Here is a 20,810-nt window from a genome sequence, read left to right as displayed (position 1 = left end):
CAAATAGGATAAAAGTACATTTCAGGTTTTTTTTACTCCTGTTTATTTGGGCTTTCATAAAAATTTGTTAATTCATAATAAAAAGCATTTGCTTTTCTGTATGCTTCACAATTGGTAACAAATGGTAAATTGATAATATTTTTGAAAACATGAGCAAAACACTAGTGTTTTTTGAAATTGGCAACATCAGACTTTCAAAAAAATGTCTGTATTTATAAACATTTGGTAATATTCAAAAAATAATGATATATTAAAAATAGAATATAACAAAAATGCTGATAAGCTTATTTATGTGTATATTTACCGTTTAGAGGTGCAAAGATACAATTTTCATCAAAACTTGAATACAATTTTAAAAATGCAATGTGCAATAAAATGTGTAGGAAATGACCAACTTATTTTCAGTTAAAAATATTGAAAATTAAGGTAAAAGACAATGAAAGTAAAAAGTCAAACAATTGACCAAAATTAACATAGCTAGCAGAATAATGGCAGAAGAACCTGGTGTGGGTTTTTCTGAGTCAGTGCAGATGAGTACATTCAGCATCACCAGATGTTCTGCGATCACACATTCTGACATGCTACAAAGGGACTGAGTATTGTCAAAGTTACACAATTCCTGATTGGGAAGATTCCTATAGCCAGCTCCCATTTTCTGCATTTTCAATCACAGCATTCTTGTTTTCAACTGTTCCATTTGCATCACTTCTTTCTTCTAACACTACCACTAAGCTTGACAGAGTTGTTTGAGGATCAAGCAGTTTCACAAGGGGTATGTCCACCTTTCGCTCCTGAAAGACACGGTTCTGAATTGTCATGGCTAACATAGAGTCTATGCCCAGAGACGAAAGTGGTGTATTCATGGTTAGTTCCTCTGTGTTCACTCCTGTGAGGTCACTCACCAATGAGGTGATGTAGTCCTCAGATTTGAGAAAGGCAGCATCTGGGACTTCAGTTTCCTCAAACGTTTCAATCTTGTTCTTGAAATCTTCAGAAATAAGTGATATGAAGCGACTTTTGAGAGAAGTAATCTGAGTAAAAACATGATGATACAAAGCTTGAAAGTTCAATTTGACCACAGCTTGGTGTGCGTTGTTTATAAGTAAGGTCTTCCTGAGATAGTCATGAATTTCATGTACTTGCAGAATGTCTATGCCCTTGGATCCCAGAATGCTCTGAATGTAGTTTTGGTTGAGCAGAATGCCGAGGTTCAACGCACCCCAGTTAATGGCCTGGCCTGAAAGCCCACAGTTCCTCCTGTAGAGGCAGAAGACATCCAAGAAAGAGTTTGCAGCTGCATAGTTTGTCTGAGTGGCATTGCCCAGAAAGGAAGTAACAGAGGAGTAGCACACAAAGTAGTCAAGATCCTGGTCTCTGGTAGCCCAGTGAAGATTTAGGGTCCCTGCTACTTTTGGGCTCAGCACTTTATGAAAGTCAGCCAGCTTCAGCACTTCAAGGTGGCCATCGTGTAAAGCAACAGCACTTTGGAACACCCCTTTGATCGGACTCCCCCCAAAGGTGTTGGCAATGGACTGGAAAGCTTTCTCAACATCACTGGTCAAAGCCACATCACACTGCACGGACACTACTTTGCTCCCTTTGTACTGCTGCTGCAAAGCCCTTAACTCTTCTTGCTTCTCACTGCTGGGAATTCTCCTGGAGAGGATTGCAATGCACCCTCCTCCGTTCTCAGCTATGAATTTCACTGTTTCAAAGCCAAGTCCGGTGAGCCCCCCAGCTACTACATAAACAGCGTTCTGCTTGAACAGCTGCTTCTGGGGCTCGTACAGCGGGATATCTGAAAGCACACTGATGTCCTTCTGCCTTCCCAGAACAGCAAGGGGGACAGAAGTGCAGGTAAAATAGGACATCACAGAATTTAGCCCTTCAAAGTTCTCAGCCTGCTGAAAAACAGAACCTGAGAGATGTCTTAGCCGTTTCATATCCATGGAACTGATCCAGGCATGTACGGTCTTCTGCACTTCCTTTAGCGGTGCTTTCCGGAAAAGGCTGGCAACGGCAAGGATATGAAAGCTGATGTTTTCATGATCAATTTCACTGACATTCTGGATACATTCAGACTGTTGACTGCCACACACGATGACCACATCTTTAAGAGAGTTCATGTGGGCCAGATCCTCCTGAGACAGTCTGTTGACTGGAGGAAGAACAACAAGGGCACTGCACAGGTTGATATACTGGAACACGTTAGGAGTGGGCTTAGCAAGGACTGCTCTCCAACCCATCTCTTCTGCTGCTGCAGAAAGAACATGGCACAAAACTGAGGATGGCTCTGTAGTAATAATACCCAATGTTCTGCCATGCTTCCCTTTGGGTAATCTCTGAGTGAAGATTTCCCATGCAATGATGAAGTATGACAAACAAGGGACATTCTGGAGGAATGGCGATTTCCTTGCATTGAGACAAACTGTTCCTGGAATCTGAACTCTGGATGATGCAGCAGTGGGGTAACATGAAACCACATGATCTCCCACTTTCACTTTTTTCACATCACTGCCTGTTGCAGTGATTGTGCCACTGAAATCAAGAGCTAGAAGCCTGTGTTTGTCTCCTGCCTGTGAGTTCCAATACAGTGTCTTACCAAAGCTGCAGCTAGAAATACTAATGGGAAAATAATCTTCTGAGTGCAGACAAATTTTCTCCACTTGAATTTCAACACTCTGTTTGTCAAGCTGAGTAGCAGTGCTGGTGGATAATTCCCCGGACAAGTCTTTTGCTGTGTATGGATCAGAAGTGTACAAAGTGAATGATTGTGATTTCTGGAGAGATCTTACAGGTTGGATGAAATCTGCATCTACAAAAGGTGTGCGTCTGATTTCAGACACATAAATTCTTCCCTGGCTGATGCACACTTCTGGATATTCCCCACCTTGGTACTTGACAAGAACATCTGCTAACACTGAGATGTCCAGGGAAGTGGAGGAGCTGAGGTCAATCAACTGAAATGTGATTTCTGGAACTTCAACAGTACAAGTTCTGGTCATGCCATACAATGCAAACCCACAGTTAACGTGGTCCACATATCTCTCTGTTGTTCTGTAGGTGATCACTCTGATGGAACAGCGGGACGTCTTCTCTTTTAGTGCCACCACTACCTGGCGATAGGCTTCGCAGCACTTTGCCAACTGATTTACTGCTTTCCTTGGGGAATCTTCATTTAACTTTTGGATTCCCCACAGGAAGAGAATTTCATCATAATCCTTAACCTCTGCTCTCATTTTATTCTGTGTGTCCCCTTCCACAAGGCATTCCCAGCCTTCATACATAACATATCTCGAAGCAGGATGCAAGTATTTTTTGAGCTGCTCAGCTATCCCAAATTTGTCTGCAAACACAAGGACTCTGGGCTTAAACCCCAGATGTCCAATTGTCTGTGAAAGAGAGACTTCTTTCCATTTGTTTTCAAACAGAAACTCATTGTCTCTGGAAGAGGATTCCTTCATGAAAGTGATGGCAACGCGCTTGAGCTCAGCCAAAACTGAGCCGTGTTTGTCCACAAAGCATCCACAGACCTCAAGGCAGTTCCCAGTGGATTTGCTCATTCTCATGTATATCATCATTTCCTCCTCCAGCGGGCGCAGCACCACCAGGCTGCCTATCCCGGAAGGAAAGCCTGCTCTGGACGGCAGTGTCCTTGAGGTCAGGACAGCGGTCATCTGCAGAAAAGAGTCGAGCAGCACTGGGTGGATACAGTAGCTGTACATGTCTCTGGCAATCTCCTCATTCACCTTGATGCTTGTTATAGCTTCCTTTAGCTCCTGGCAATAATGCACATCACTGAGCTGCCTGAATATGGAGCCATACTGAAAGCCAACCTGAGACAGTGCTTCATAAAGCTCCTCTCTGCTAATCACTGACCTGCATCTTCGATAGATGGCTTGGAAGGAGATGCTACTTTCTTCCACCACTCCTTCAAGCCCCTTTGCCACTTGGCCAGCAGCATAAACTGCGTTGGAGGAAGAGAGAACTTCAAAGGTTGTTGTGGCTTTTTGCGGACTCAGCTTGATACTCAGCACTTGGGAATTCTGTGTAAGAACACACGGTGCAGAAAAACTGATACTCAGCTGGCAAGTGCTCAGAGGCACTTTAGGTTCTGACCTGCTCATCACAGAGGCCAGACCAAGTTCCACATAGAAAGCACCGGGGACTAAGGCCACCCCATTGTTCTTGTGCTCATATAAGTATGGTGTCGTGTCCTGGGACACCAGGCAGCCAAGCTCCACGTTGTCACTATTTATGCTGTAAATCAATGGATGACTGGAACTGACACCTCTTTGGTTTGTTTGTTGATGGATATCCAGGAAGCCATTAAGTTTTTGGTGATCAAATTGATATCGTGGAATGGCCACAGGAACACTTTGATACCCATCATAAAAGTGCTGCCAGTTGGGATTAAAACCCAGTTCAAACAGATTTCCTACCAGGGTGAAGAGCGTCTGATATTCTGTGTCTGTTTGCAAAGAGGACAACACCTTTGTGCCCTTCCCTAGCGTTTCTTTTATGCTTCGCTGCAGTGCTCGGTGAGGACTTATTTCCACAAACACCACGTTTTCCCTGCCTCTGGCTGCAGTTTGGATGGCTTGTGTGAAAGCAACAGGCTTGCGAGTATGCTGTGCCCAGAATTTGCCCTGAGCAAAGTCATTTTCAGATGCAGCCGCCCCAGTCAGTGTTGAAATCACTTCCATTTCCCCCTCCTGCCTTTCTAAAGGCTCTATCTGCTCCTCCAGCTCCTCGACTATCATATCCATGCTGGGGCTGTGGTACGCAGCTGAAACATTTAAAACATGAAGAAAGATGTTTCTCTGTCTGAAAACTTCAGCTAACTCTCTCTGGACAGCTTCCACAGCCTCTACACTCCCAGACAAGGTGCAGGAAATGGGGCTGTTGAAAGCAGCAATGCACACCTTTCCTGAGTAGGGATGCAGGCGTGCAGCAATCTCTTCAACAGGGATGTTCCCAACCACCAGCATTCTGCCGCTGGCAGTCTTTGCCTGCAGCCTGCTCCGGTGATAAATCACTTTGACTGCATCTGCCAGGGAAAGGTACCCAGCTATATGTGCAGCAGCAACTTCCCCCACCGAGTGACCAACAACAGCAACAGGCTTAATACCCCAGTGCTTCAGGAGGGAAGCTACAGCAACCTGCAGGGCAAACAGCAAGGGCTGAGAAAGCTCTGGATTCAACAAGTCCTTTGGGCTATGATTGCTTGCTGGCAGGAGGCTGATGGCAGCGTGCTGCTGAAAAAGGTCTTCTATTTCCTTACACTTGTCTCTGAACACGGGCTCTGAGCTCAGCAGTGCCTCACTGAACTCCTTCAGCGTTACGCCGTTGCCACAGAACACAAACACCAGCTGTGGTTCCACTTTGGACATGGCAGGTTCCGTGCTCGCTGCCAACTTAAGCTCTTGCTGCAGGTGTTGGAGGGAGTTTGTGACAAACGCTTTTCGGTACCTGTAGCTGGCATGGCTTCTTCTGCAGGCAGATGTATAGGCCAGGGCTTGGGAGAGTTACGGAGTTCCTTGTGCTCAGCTGCTCAGCTGTGTCGGCCATTGTCATCTGAAGGGACTTAGGGGATGCTGCTGACAGCAGAACTAATTCCAGGGGCTTCTTAAAGGCAGGAAGAGGCTCTGGCTGCTTCATCTGCCTGACTACAACATGAGCATTGGTTCCTCCAAATCCAAAACAGTTGATGCCACCTACTCTTCCATACTCACTAGATCCTTCCCAGGGCTCTACAGCTGTGGCAACAGCAAGGTTTAATTTCTCTGTATCGATGCTGCTCATCTCCTTTGAGTAATGCAAGGATGGAACAATCTTTCCATGATGCATCATCAGGAGCACTTTGATTAATGCGGCTGCTCCAGAAGCTGATTCCGTGTGTCCAATATTTCCTTTCACTGAGCCGATTTTCAGAATGGGAACTCGGGAAGACCTGCTTTTGCTAATGACACTGCCCAGGCTCTCTGCTTCTATAGGATCTCCAGCAGCAGTTCCTGTGCCATGGGCTTCAATGTACTGCACAACTGTGGGATCAACATGACTTTCATAAATGCTGCGCAGTAAGTTCTCTTGCTCTATTTGAGATGGTCTCGTGATTGGAGTCGTGGACCTGCCATTCTGATTGACTGCACTGATGTTTATCACGCCCCAGATTTTGCTGTGGTCTTCCTTTGCCTGTTCCATGAAAAGTGTCATTTTCTTTAATAATATTAGTCTATGGTTAAAGATGTTACCATGAACCTTCCAAGCCTGGTGCAGCCCACAGACTACTACCTGTTCCTTATTCTCCATGTAGGGGGTGAGGTAATGACAATACATAGTCTTAGAGTGACCAAGAAAGATTTCGGGTTTGGGATGTTTCTAAGGAAATCTGAGGCACAAGTTATTTCCTCCTCCATACTTCCAGTTCAAAGCAGCAATATTGAACAAAAAATATTTAAAACAGTAGTAGTTGAAAGCATCTATATAGAAAGAAACAGGCAGATTGAGTCTACTAAAACATGACCCTGTGACTGGTGTCACCACCAAGACTTTGGGGTTTTTGGCAATGGTATTGCCCTTGCAGAGCCAGGCATGCTGGCATCAGATGGGGCTCACCTCTCTGAATAAGGAAGGAGAGTCTTTGCACAGGGACCAGCAAGACTCCTTGGAAAGCTTTAAACTAGTTATGATGGGAGAGGGCAATTATACCAGGCTTGTCCCTAACAAAGTGGTTAATAGTATGGAAAAGTTAGAGGGTACGTCTGAGGCCCCTCTGGAGGTGACTCTGGGATGTACCAGCCACACTGGAGTATACTAGCAGTCTTACAGAGACAAGCAAGGGGCTCCTGAGATAACAGAAGCCAAGAGAGAAATATCAGAGAAACACCTTAGTATCAAAAGGAGGCTTATGAGGGATTATGTTGATCAAGCACCTACAGTCAAAGACACAACCACTAGACAGGGCTATGGAACATCCCTTCACACCCCCACTAGAATATTGTCACCATAAAATACTTCTATGAAGTGCTGTACCCCAATGCACACAATATGGGGAACAAACAGGAGGAACTAGAGATCTCCATGCAGCCACTGGGCTTCCATCTCATTGCAATTATGGACATGGTGGGATAGCTCCCATGACTGGAATGTTATCATGAAGGGCCATGGGCTGTTTAGGAGAGACAGACCAGGAAGGTGCAGTGGTGGAGTTGTCCTCGATGTGAAGCAACACTTGGAGAGTGCCAAGCTCTGCCCTGGTGAGGATAAAAGGATGAACTAGTAAGGGTGACATCACTGTGGGTGTTTGCTACAGGCCACCTGATCAGAAGGAGGGAGTGGATGAGGCTTCTACAGGCAGCTGGAAACAGCCCCACAGTCACAGGCCCTGGGTCTTGGGGGGCTTTAACTACCCTGACATCTGCTGGAGAAGCAAAACAGCAAAGCACAAGCAGTGCAGGAGGTTTCTGGAAAGCACTGATGACAACTTCTGTCACAGGTAGTGAAGGATCCCACAAGGAATGCTGGGCTGCCCGACCTTATACTAACAAACAGGGAAGGCCTTGTTGGACATGTGATGGTTGGGGCAGCATGGCTGCAGTGACCACAAGACTGTAGAGTTCAGTATTGAAGGAAAAGGTAGCAGGACAGAGAGCAAGATTTCAAACAGGGACTCCAGGGGAGCTAATTTTAGCATCTTTAGGGAACTTCCTGGAGGAATACCATGGGACAAGACCCTGAAGGGAAGAGGGGTCCAAGAGAGCTAGTCGACACTCAAGGCTCACTTTCTACAGGCTCAAGGACAATGCATCCCAATAAGAGAGAAAGTGGGTAAAGGGGACAACAAATCTCTGTGGATGAATAAAGAACTCCTATCATTACTCAAATATAAGCCAGAAAAATACAGGAGATGGAAGCAGGATCAGGCCACTCAGAGTGAATATAGAGAGGTTGTCAGAGTAAGCAGAAATTAGACTAGAAAGGCCGAGACACATCTGGAATTAAATCTGTCCAAAGATTTTCAGGATAACAAAAAGGGCTTTTTCAAATCCATCACAACAAAAGGAAAATTAAGGATTAATTTTAATACTAAAGGACTCCTGAGTCCATTAGTAAATTGAGGGAGGAGCCTGGTAACAGGGGATGCAGAGAAGGAAGCATTATTGAATGCCTTCTTGGCACCTGTTTTTACTGACAAGACCAGCCCTCAGGAATTTCTGACCCAGGAGACCAGGTTAAAGGACTGCTGAAAGCAAGACCTTCCCTTGCCCAAGTAGGATTGGGTCAGAGAACCCCTAAATGAACTCAACATCCACAAGTCCAGGGGCCCTGACAGGATGCATCCATGAGGTGTGAGAGAGCAGGGGGACAACATAGCAAGGCTGCTCACAATCATCTTTGAAAGGTTGTGGCTATCATGAGAGACATTACATGACTGAGGACTGGAAGAAACCAAATGTCACCCCAATCTTCAAAAAGGGCAAGAAGGAGGACCAAGGAACTACCAATCAGTCAGCCTCTCCTCAATCCCTGGAAAGGTGATGGAGCACCTCATTCTGGAAGCCATCTCTATCCACAAAGAAGATAAGGTGATCAGGAGTGGTCAACATAAATTCCTTGAAGGTAAATCGTGTTTGACTAACCTGACTGACTTCTATGATGAAATCACCACCTGGATGATTGAGGGGAGAGCAGTGGATATTGTCTACTTCAACTTTATCAAGGCTTTTGTCATTATCTCTCACAGCATCTTCATTAAAACCTCAGGAAGTGTGGACTGCATGAGTGGAGAGAGAGGTGGCTGAATGGCAGGTCCCAGAGGGTAATCAGTGGCACAGGGTGTAGTTGGAGACCTGTCATTAGTGGTATCCCCTGGGCATATATTGTTTAGTTCACTCATCAAGGCTTGGATGAAGGGGCAGAGCCTCCTCAGCAAGTTCACTGTCAACACAAAGCTGGCAGGAGTGGCCGATACCCCAGAAGGTAGCCTCGACAGGTTGAAGAGATGGACAGAGAGGAACTGTCTGAAAGTCAGCAAGGACAAGTGCAGAGTTCTGCACCAGGGGAGGAATAACGCCCTGCACCAGGACAGGTTGGGGGTCAGCCTGCTGGAAAGCAGCTCTGAGGAGAAGGATTTGGGGGTCCTGGAGGACAAGAAGTTGTCCATGAGCCAGCAGTGCATCCTGGGGTCCAAAAAGGCTGATGGGATCCTCAGCTGTATTAGGAAAAGCATTGCCAGTAGGTTGAGGGAGGTGATCCTGCCCCTCTACTCAGCCCTGGTGACGCCACATCAGGAGTGTTGTGTCCAGTTCTGGGCTCCTGACAAGAAAGACATGGAGCTAATGGAGTGGGTCCAGAGGAGAGCTACAAAGATGATGAAAGTGCTGGAGCATCTCTCTTATGAGGAAAAGCTGAGGGAGCTGGGCCTGTTCAGCCTTGAGAAGAGATGACTGAGAAGGGGCCTCATTAGTGTGTCAGAATCTTAAGGGAGGGTGTCAAGAAGATAGAACTAGGCCTTTGGTGGTGCCAAGCAACAGGACAAGAAGCAACAGGCTGAAACTGATGCATAGGAAGTTCCATCTGAATATGAGGAAGACATTCTTCACTGTTCAAGTAACAAAGCACTAGAACAGGTTGCTCAGAAAGGGATTGGATTCTCTCTCACTAGAGACAGAATGCGTCAAGAATTATCAGAACACAAAACTGTACAAATTGATCTAAAACAACCCAGCTTGAGCAAGGAGTTTGGACCAGAAAATTCACTGGCCCCTTCCAATCTGACTTATTCTGTGGTAATCTCATGCTTTTAGTGTAGAGAAGAGAACAAAACCACACAACAAAGCCAAGAACAACCAGAACATGATGCTAACTTTTAAATGCAAGATCCTTTTCTGTATCCTATGATACAGAAATGAATAAATTCTAAAGAAATGCTTCATTAGTCTTACACTTGGATTGGAAAAACGTCTCTGGAATAGTCATTATTAAAATTCAAGCATGCAACCAGTCTTATTTCAGGTTGCTTCACAAGCAATCTTACCTTTTTCAGTGGTTTGAGGAAAACAACACCGCAGCCTTCTCCCCTTCCATAGCCATCTGCTTTTTTGGAGAAGGGTTTGCTTATGCCATCTGGAGAGATCATTTTGGCTTTACTGAGAGATACAAAGGTGCGGGGATCGATGATGCAGCTCACCCCACCACAAATTGCTGCCTCGCAGTCTCCTGGAGTTAAACAGAAACAAATATTCATGTTGAGATGGCCCTGGTGATAGAAGAAACTGTAACAATCCTGATTTCATTGTCCAGCACCTCTTCAGTCTCATTACCTGATTTAATGGCTCGCAAGGCGTAGTGCAGAGCAAAAAGAAAAGACGAACATGCAGTGTCGACAGTCAGAGAGGGTCCAGTCAGATTAAATGTGAAAGAGATCCTGTTGGCAGCAATGCTCATTGCTGTTCCAGTACCATCATAATGATTTATTTCATTCACAGCTCTGCTGGTTATGATTTCATAGTCTCGATTCATGAGACCTGGAAAACATCAGATACATGTCAAGTTAACCCAAGCCAACAATAGGCATGTACAGTTCAAAACCTGATGGTGTGGTTTGATTTTCAGTGTTAAGATGAAACCATATGGCATCAGGGCTCCTGTCATGAAGCTTTGCTCCAACACAAGTCAAAGGCAGAAGTCACAGCAATTTCCCCTGGACCAAACTTACACACACACACATAACACTGGAAATTCCTACCTGCCCAAGAAATGACAGGAAATTCCTGCCTGCCCAGGAAATGGCCTTTCCTAATGGCTTAGCTCACTGTATGATGCAGCTAAGATCTCTGTAGTCTGCTTAGACCCCTGTATCTCACTTTGAGACTGAGATTCAGTTTTGAGACTCAGGTTGTTTTAGTTTAGCTATGAGAACATTTATCAACCAGTTACAAGGAGGGTAGTTCAGACATAAATGTACAAGACATTAGCTTCAGTTCCTCAGATGTTCCAAGTTAAAGGTCACAGCACAAACTACATCCAATATTCTCTATTTATCTTTTTTTTTTTTTTCACACTTGAAACCAGTAAGAAATAGTAAAGAAGAGCAGGGCCTGTGAGAGCAGTTGTGTTCTCTTTTTGGGAACACTGTGCTGGAAATATGGTAGATCCCCAAGTCCATGAGCACGTGTGGAAAGTGCAGTAGCTCTATTCAGAGAGCAAGGAATAGTGCCCTCAGTGGAGGAAGAGCATCTCTCAGACTAAAAGGTAATTTAAAGCATTTCCCCTACAGGTGCATCAGCCAAACACCCCTAGAAAACTCCTTTTTTAAAGAGACACAGATTGCACCACCAATAATGTGCTGTTACTCTACTACAGTATTTTAAATATCTTTCAACAGCATCTAGTCTCATCTCCTCTATAACTGTTTGGGTACTAACAAAGGCAGTTGGACAAGTGCACCTTGGTACCATTCTAATGGCCACAGGAGGATTTCTGCTTCTTTAAAAGGATATTAATCCCCAGAATACCTTACCCAAAGTAATACTGGAAAACAGCATATTGGGGAAAAGTGTAGGCCTGTGTAGAAGCCCAGAAGATAAAGGGCTAATGTGCACGTGTCAAACACCGATTGCCAGATAGCCAAGAAGCCAGCCAAGGACTGTCAGTAATAAGCAAGAATTGTTTAAAAAGCCAAAACCAGACAGGACCATGAGGAGCTAGGGCAGCATTTTTCTTGGATAAACACCCTTGTTATGCTTCACAGAGACACAATCACAAAATCACAGAATCTATTAGGTTGTAAAAACCACTGAGGTCGAGTCCATTGCAGGGTGAAGCACCACCATGCCAACTAGACCTTGGCAGTAGAAGATTCATCTAGTCTTTCCTCAAACACTTTCAGGGACAGTGACTCCACCACCTCCCTGGGCAGCCAATTCCCATATCCAGTCACCCCTTATGTGGAGAATTTCTCCCTAATGTCCAGTCTAAACCTCCCCTGGCACAGCCTGAGGCCATGTCCCTTCATCCTGTGTTCAGTTACCTGTGAAAGATGTTGATCCCCACATCACCACACCCTCCTTTCAGGCAGTTGTAGAGAGCAATAAAATCACCCCTGAGCCTCCTCTTCTCAGGCTATACACCCCCAGCTCCCTCAGCTGTTCCTCACAGGACTTGTGCTCCAGACCTTTCCCCAGATCTGCTGCTTTTCTCTGGACCTACTCCAGCACCTCAATGTCCTTCCTCAATTGAGGGCCCCAGAAGTGGACACAGGACATGACTTGTGGCCTCACCAGTGCCATATGCAGTTGGAAGAATCACTGCCCTGCTCCTGTGGTGACACTATTGTTGATATAGGCCAGGATGCCACTGGCTTTCTTGGCCACCTGGGCACACACGGCTCATGTTCAGCTGCTGTCCACCAGCACCACCAGCTGGGCCACTTTCAGACTACTCTACCCCTATCAACAAACAGTGGACAGCACCAGCACAAAAACGGGAATGAAGCATTGACCCAAGGTTAGTCTGGGGAGGACCAAGCCCACCCAAGAACCAAGACCTCTAAAGTGGTCTAAAAGAAGGGACTGGACATGGTAACTAATTTTCATAGAAGAGAGCAACCTGTCTTCAGGGCAGGGCAACCTATTTATAAAAAGGTAACCACAACAAACCTGGGGGGTCCTCCAGGACCATTGGCCAGAACAACACTGGAACAAGGAGTGGTGAGCTCTTTTTCTCTTTCATTATCTCATTTTCTCTTTCTCTCCCCTTCTTTAATTTATCTCTTCCTTTCCCTCTTTTCTTCCACCTTACACCTTTATCCACAACCCACTGCCATGTGCTGATACAGCAGGTCAATATTCCAATTTCTTTGCCGAGTGTGTAATTTACTAAGAAAACGTTTCCTGCAGACGTGATAAATTACATATCTTTGGTGTTCCCCTTAAGGGTGGAACATCACAGCCTGGCTGGAACATCTTTCCTAAGAAGGGCTGGATTGCAGTTGCAGTTCCCTATTCCCTTCTGTGCCTGACCACAGGAAGAAGACCACCAAAAAGAGATACATGAATTGTACCATGAACTTCTAGAGTAGCCTGGTAATTCCTACCAAAAGCAACCACTAGTGTCATAGCAGAGTAGCTTTAGAACTCCAGTCTAGTTCCAGCCTAGATTCAGTGCTAGATAAGATATTGAAAGGTTATAAAGGATTGCTCCAATCTTTGCGAGGTTCAAACACACTTTCTTTGCCATGAAATTTTCATCTTACCAATGAAAACACCTGTTTTGGTGCCACTGACAGATTCCACAGGAACTCCTGCATCCTCCAGGGCTTTGTATGTGCACTCTATCAGTAATTTCTGTTGTGGATCCATGCGTTCTGCTTCCATATTATTAATCCCAAACAGGTGGTTGTCAAATAAATTAAATCTGAAATACAAAGACCAGAATAAAATATGACATATGTATAGAAGATGCATTTACTTCTAGACTCACAGTAAACATTTTTTGCAACTTCATGAAAAGCCAAGCAGTAATTGGTGTTTAGGCCACAGTTCTCATTTTTGAAATTCAGAAGAAAATGTTTATAAGCCAAAGATGTTTTATGCTCCAGCACAAGATATGTCAATTTAATCAATGATTCTGCATTTCAGACTTAAGGGCCCACTCCAACCCATTTTTCTTCTCATGGTTATTGCACTACTAGCAGCTTGATTCCTCAGACTATGAAATGTGCAGAAAGAGACTGCTCTAATGTGGTCATAGCTTCAACAAGTCATAAACAAAATTACAATCTCTCTTCATTGCAAAGAATCCCCCACAAAACCTTGGTTTCTACATTATTTTAAGCCAATACAGACCAATGCTCTAAATTTAAAACCAAAAAGTAAACTATCAGCTCAGGTTTTTTCAAGAAATACCAGTGCTTCTCTAAAAATACTTTCAAAATGCTCTGTGTGTGTGCATGTGCATTTTTGTCTCTAAGAGCATCTTCAAAATAGGTCCATGCTTACAAAAGACCAAGTCCAACTTTAATCTTGTATCCCAAGATCAGATTTATATGACCTTCTATCATTTCTTGATTTCAGAGCAGGATTCAATATCTAACATGGGAGTAAGCACTAAAGTAATTCTGGGTCCTATGATTCAACCCTGCCAAGTATAAATTTCAGGAGACAATAAGATTTCTTCTGTGCATGCCAACTTCTCCTTTGAATGAAGCTCTACAGCCTGAGGATTTTAGGTGAATGAGGAATTCAAATAAAAGACACTTCTTTTGACCTTACTGTAATTTGGTATTCTGTACCCATGGTCTAAGTACTACAAAAGTCAGTGGTGCAGCAGGGTAAGAGACTCACTCATCAAGAAGAGCAGCTCGTGTTGTACAGATTTTTCCTGGCTTGTTGCCATCTGCATCATACCACTCCTTGACATTAAATCTCTCGGGGGGGATTTCTACAGTGCAGTTTTTGCCTTCTTCCAAGACTTTCCAGAAATTGTCAATTCCACTTCCTGTTGTACAAAGTTTTAAAAACAGATTAAATTATGTGCTCTCCTGCCCCATGCAGATTCAGAAATGCACAATCAGCAACAAGGACCTCCCACATGTAAATCTAAGCTGCTCAAGCAGACTTGCCACAGAAAGAAGTGATCATTCTTTAGTGAGAGGAAAATGAAAAATCATGACTGATCCCCTCCCTGCTTGTCTAAAAGCAAAGGAACCCCACAAAACCCTTAACCACCTTCTCTCCCCATTTCCCTACCCTCTCACTCTATCTACTCCACCTACTGCAACAAAGCAAAAAGCTTTCTTTTAGGAAAACCCAACCAGTTGATTTTACAGGCATTGCTGATAAGAATGTCCAGCCCTTCATCTGTCCTGTTCCTATGCATGTGGAGTCCTGTAACAATGCACAATCACCCAGCCAGTGAACACACAGAAAGTTCAAATCATCCCAGACCCATCCAGCTCATTTGTATGAGTTTCAGGTGCAGCCCAATGCCCTGCCCACAGCCAGCACTGCAGCTTCTTTTCTCTGTTTGTCTGTCTGCAAACAATTTAAACTAATTCCTTTCCACCACAGCACCACTTTTCAAAAAGATCCCACAAGCAGCAAAGCACAAATTCAACTAAGGGACAAACCAACAACTGTTGTTTTTTTCCATTTCAACATTAATAAAAGACTCTGCTTTTCAGTGTTCACTCACAGCCTGCTTTGCTTTTACCCCAAAGTTACCTCCAGGAAAGTTGCATCCTATTCCAACAATAGCAACTTCATCTGCAGTCTCGATCTCCATCTCCTGGGCTGCACAAGACAGAAGCACTGTCAGTCCAGTCCAACAATTATATATTTACCATTGAATAAATATTAGGTTATAAGGTGAACTTCCCACAAACACACAAACTTGTACAAAACTTAGTTAATCTGGAATGATGTATTGTTGCTTGTGTTGACAAAGGACACTCCCCACAAGTGACCAGAGCTCTGTACTGTATTTTTCTTCTTGTCTCTACTTTTAGAGGGAATTCCCCACTTAATTCCCCAGACTTTCTCAAGCACAGACACTTCCTTTTTACTGTTTAGCCTCTGCTAACAAAATATTAATCTTTTCAACAAATTAGATGGCAAAGACAAGAATTCTCTTTGGGGTCAAATCAAATATCCCAGGATAGAGTTGACTGATGATTTTTTTTTTCTTGATTCTGAGAAAAGAACTTGTCGGATGAGAATCAGTTCAATTGAATGAATCAGAACTCATTAGGATGCCCAGCTCTAAGCCCTGCACTCCTCCTGGACTTCCTTCAACCCACAAAGAGGAGAAGATTCCTCTAGAAAGGATTTGTGGGGGACTCTTGGCAGTGGGGAGAGTTTCCCATCCCAGGGACAGCACAGCAGATCCCAAAAGCCTTTCTCAGTCACTGACTGGCAGCAGTGAAGCAGAGATGAGGCTGTTTCACAGCCCCACACCTCACTCAGAGTTATCACTTCTTGGAGGTTTGCTTTGATAGGTGAAATTAGGAATAACTGCCCAGACTCCTACTTTAAAAAATTGTTTCTATGTTCCATTACTTAAGATAGAGAAAGTTGAAAGGCCACCTACCAAAAATAACTATATCAGAATCTGGCTTTCTAGGAGTGAATTCTATTTTACTACTAATGTAAATTCAAAATCGACACAAGAATTTTTTCCTTTACATTCTTTCCAAATTGTGTATGATTTTAAGATTCTATGATTTCTTATTTTAAGGTAACTGCTAAACTAGTGCTGGAAATTCCAACTAAATATTTTTATCACAATGGTACTTTTGAGCATTTTTCCTGACTTAGCATTTAAATAGCAAACAATAGAAAATTAAGGACCTTTCAAGCACAACATAAAACATAGATTTGGCATCTCTAGAGCTATCCTGTGATCTATGTAACTCTTACCTTATATCATCCCAGTGGGGTGGAGAGATAGGCTGAGTCTGTGGAAGTCATTTATGTAGGATTCTGTGTGGTTTCTGATTGAAATACACATACTAAATCATGGGAGATGCAAATAGGATTAATCAGTGACCTGACTAACGTTCAAAATTACTTCCTTGAAGTTGTAAATTTACTGAAGTTAGCAAGGACAAGAGTATTATCCATCATCTTACAGCTATCAAATAATAAACTGAGGTTATGTTTTAACAACATAGATTCATGGAATGTTTTGCATTGTAAGGGACCTTAATGATCCTCTACATTCAGCCCCTCTGCCAATGGCAGTACATATTACACTAGACCAGGTTGCTCAAAACCCCATACAGCCTGACCTTTATTACTTCCAGAGATGGATTATCCACAGATTCTCTGGGCAACCTGTAAAGAATTTCTTCCTATACCTAATTAACACCTATTCTCTCTCACTTTAAAGCCATTCCTCCTTGTCCCATCAGCACATGACCTTCCAAAAAGTCCCTCTCCATCTTTCTTAGAGGGGTCTATAGGTACTGGCAGGCTGCTATATGATCTTCCTAGGGCTTTCTTTCTCTAGGCTGAATAACCTCAGCTCTCTTGAGTCTTTATCTTCATAGGAGAGGTGCTCCAGCCCTCAGATCATCATGAAATAGCCCAGTAAATTTTTATGATCTTAGGAATATATTTTAGAAGACTCTAAAGTAACAATTCAATTTGGTTTTCTCTTAGTATCAATAAATATGAACTAGTGTTAACGACCTATTTGTTGGAGGCATTGTGAAAATGAACCTTCCCAGTTCTGCCTCAGAAGGCTTTAAATTTTTAGGATTTGGCTATACTTTTCAGAGTTAATAATCAGTGAACTAAAGAATCTTAACAAAACACAAGCAAATATTACATGAGAAATTACTGAATCCCCCTTCCCAAACCAGGAGGGATAGCCATGGACTGCAAATAGAACATGAATAAAGTACAGAAAAGCCTTCCACCAGCCCTCAAGGCAATGTTCTGTTGAATTTCCTGTCATATGTCCTATTTTAACTTTGAGAGTATTTTAATTTTGAAAGTATTTTAACGTTGTCTCATTTCTATTTATACTAATCCATGTGGTGACTATAACATATTCTGCAATACACATGCTTTCCAGTTGTGGGTGCAGAATGTGAAGAAGGTAATTTGCTCACTAAAATTCAAAGGAAAAAATCTACTTAGGATAATACAACTAAGTTTGAAAGGGAATTAATTTCATTCTTAATGACACCAATAATAAAGCCACAGTTTCTATTTTATGTCAATATTAAATTACATAATATTACATAATATTTTCCAGGAGACAGATAATCTGTCTCCTGGAAAACAGAGCATAGCCTTTATGTAAAAATATGTTTGCATGAGAACATTTTGTATGAAAATGTTTTGTATGTTAATTTTGTATCATAAAAGCTAATTTTCATAATGTATAGAATTATCCAGCTGAGTAAGAATTTTACCTATAAAATTCTTCCAACTACATGTGAATGCAGTCAAGACATACATCATCAGCAAATCCATTCCTATTTATTCCATGGTGTAAAATAAATCAATTATATTACAAGAGCGAGGACCCCGCTTGAAACTCGGCTGATTGACACATGCTAATAAGTGAATCTGTTGAAGATACCCCTCTATGGAATATAAAAATTAAGGCCTGCTGTAAAATTCTACAACTATTTCAAAACATATTGAACCAACATCTAAGAGCTACAATATTGTGATATCACTCATACCCACTACCCATTAAAAAAATTCCACTGATTCCTAGGATTCATGGGGTAAGGGCACTGACTAATGAGAAATGGGTTGATGACTACAACTGAAATTACATTTTGAACTATTGAATGCTGTATGATTACTTGTGTTATTGCTTCAGCTGTTTCTATCTTTTCTCCTCTTGTCTTTATTCATCAACTCCGTGGACAGCCCACAAACTGAATAAGAAGCTGGGAAAGAACATTTATTATGCTGTTTGAGTTACGGGTTGGATGTCAGAGACTGAAATAGTTAATGCCTCAAACACTGATATATAGTCTTCCTCATTGTAGCAAAACTATATAAAGAAGCCATTGAAGCCCATCCCTCCCTAGAAAAAATGCTGGACTGGAACTTCGGACTAAAAATCAAAATGCTGAGATTAGATAAAGAGAAAGCCATTTGTCACTCATCTGAGATTCAGGGAGAAGTAAACAAGGAAAAGGAAAGTCAAACACTGCAGCTGTGCTGAGATTCTTCCCTGGCTGGGTTTGGGGTGGGGGAAGATTACAGCCCACAGAAGCCAGGTTTACAAAGACTCCCCCCTGAAATGCAGGAGAAGGAGGTTTGGGGGGATAACCTCTGGTCAGAGGCAGCAAACCGTCCTCCCTTACACAAGCAGTGGAACCCCCAACCCCACAGGCCACATCTACAGGACATTCAAGTGAAAGGCAGCTGAGGGAGGTGCCTTAATCCATCAAAGACACCCCAAAGTGCTCCCCAGGGTGATGCAACAAATCCAGACTGTTGTAAGAGACAACAGCAAACACCCTTGTCCCCAAGGGAGGTAGCTGGGTTGTCCTACCTAGCCTGAGCATTTATTAACCCATTGGATTCTATGGGTTTTTGGGAGCTTTTTGGGGACACCTTCATCACCAAAAATACCAGACACAGAGGATCAATGGACCATCGTTGTGATCCGTGGATAGTGATATTTTCTTTATTCTCTCTGTCACTTTCTTTCTGTCCCCCCACCTCTTTTTTAGTTCTTTTTTTTTTTTTTCTCTCTCTCTCTCTCTCTCATATTTACTATCAAATAAAACCCATACTACTGACTTTAGGATATGGTCTCATGTGCCATATAGGTAAAACCTTACAAAGGGAAGGCCATGGGAAATCATGGCTCAGGTCAGCTACTTTGGCTAAGTAGAAAAGGACTGTGGGAAAGTGATTCAGCTGAATTAGTGGTAGAAAAGTAAGTTATGTAACCATTGTGTGTTCACATCGTGGTGTATGGTGGTTAGTTGAAATATGTTTGTTATGATTAAAAGCTATGTAGCTGATGACTGGCTAATCGCTTAAAAAGCCCAGGTTTTTGGAATAAAGGGCTCTCCTCTGCACTGGCCTGGGGATCGGGCATCACTACAGACCCTCACCTCACACTCTCATTTTCACCTTAATTTGGGCAGAGGCATTGCTAATAATTTTAATAATTTAATCTCAACACCCTCTAAGACCAAGGTGAAAACTTACTTTCACTAGCCTTCTTTCACCTCCCAGTTCTGGGACTACTGAGGGCCAATCTCAGCAGTAAAGTCTGAGGAAAAGAAGGCTTTCAGTCATTCTGCATTCTCTGTGTCTTCCGTGACCCGAACATCCTTCTGATTCAGCAGCGCCCCAACATTCTCCCCAATCTCTCTTTAATGCCTTTCTCAGTCACTGACTGGCAGCAGTGAAGCAGAGATGAGGCTGTTTCACAGCCCCACACCTCACTCAGAGTTATCACTTCTTGGAGGTTTGCTTTGAAAGGTGAAATTAGGAATAACTGCTCAGATTCCTACTTTGAAAAATTTACTTCTAGGTCCATTAAGAACAGAAAAGTCAGAAAAAATTTAAAAGGCGCCTAGCAAAAATAAGTAGACCAGAACCTGGTTTTCTAGGACTAAATTCTATTTTACTAATAATGTAAATTCAAAATTGACACAAGAATTTTTTCCTTTAAATTTGTTTCCTTCCTTTTTAAATTCTTGCATACTTGTCTATGATTTCTATTATTCTATGATTTCTTATTTTAAGGTACCTGCTAAACTAAAGCTGGAAATTCCAACTAAATACTTTTATCACAACATTACTTTTAAGCATTTTTCCTAAGTTAGCATTAAAATAGCAAGCAATAGAAAATTAAGGACCTTCCAATCACAACATAAAACATATTTTTGGCATCTCTAGAGCTATCCTGTGATCTATATAACTCTAACCTTACTTATATCATCCAAATGATGTCGAATAATAGCCTGAATCTGTGGAAGTCGTTTATATATAATTCTGTGTGGTTTCTTCTTCAAATACCCATGCTAAATTGTGGTGAAAGTGCTAACACAATTTAAAGAAAGAAAGCAAATGGGATTAGTCAGTGACCTTGGCTATACTTCAATACTACTCCATGGAAGTAGTAAATTTGTTGAAGTCACAAGGTTCACTACAGGACAAGAGTAGTGTCTCTATCTTATCCAACATCTTACAGTTAGCAAAAGAATAACCTGAAATTATGTTGTTAGGAGCCACTGAATCACAGAATGGTTTCCACAGAAAGGTACTTCAAACATCCTCTGGCTCCAACCCCCCTTCCTCATACCTAATCTACAC

The 20,810-nt window shown here is 42.8% G+C and overlaps 1 protein-coding gene across 1 annotated transcript; it reads right to left on the bottom strand.

The window, feature by feature from the left end:
• Nucleotides 1-635: 635 nt before the first annotated feature.
• On the bottom strand, nt 636-15,288 carry LOC144246213 (uncharacterized). The gene is given in 7 exon segments (XM_077782791.1): nt 636-5,516; nt 5,518-6,195; nt 10,040-10,221; nt 10,326-10,529; nt 13,259-13,419; nt 14,349-14,502; nt 15,228-15,288. Coding segments are annotated over 7 exon segments (6,321 nt in total).
• Between the last annotated feature and the right edge of the window lie 5,522 nt (nt 15,289-20,810).

Source organism: Lonchura striata, chromosome 1 (genome assembly GCF_046129695.1).
Source record: "Lonchura striata isolate bLonStr1 chromosome 1, bLonStr1.mat, whole genome shotgun sequence".
In the NCBI taxonomy this organism is placed as follows: Eukaryota; Metazoa; Chordata; class Aves; order Passeriformes; family Estrildidae; genus Lonchura; species Lonchura striata.
The sequence above is the reverse complement of the archived record's forward strand: the minus strand, read 5'-3'. Positions and strand labels throughout refer to the sequence as shown.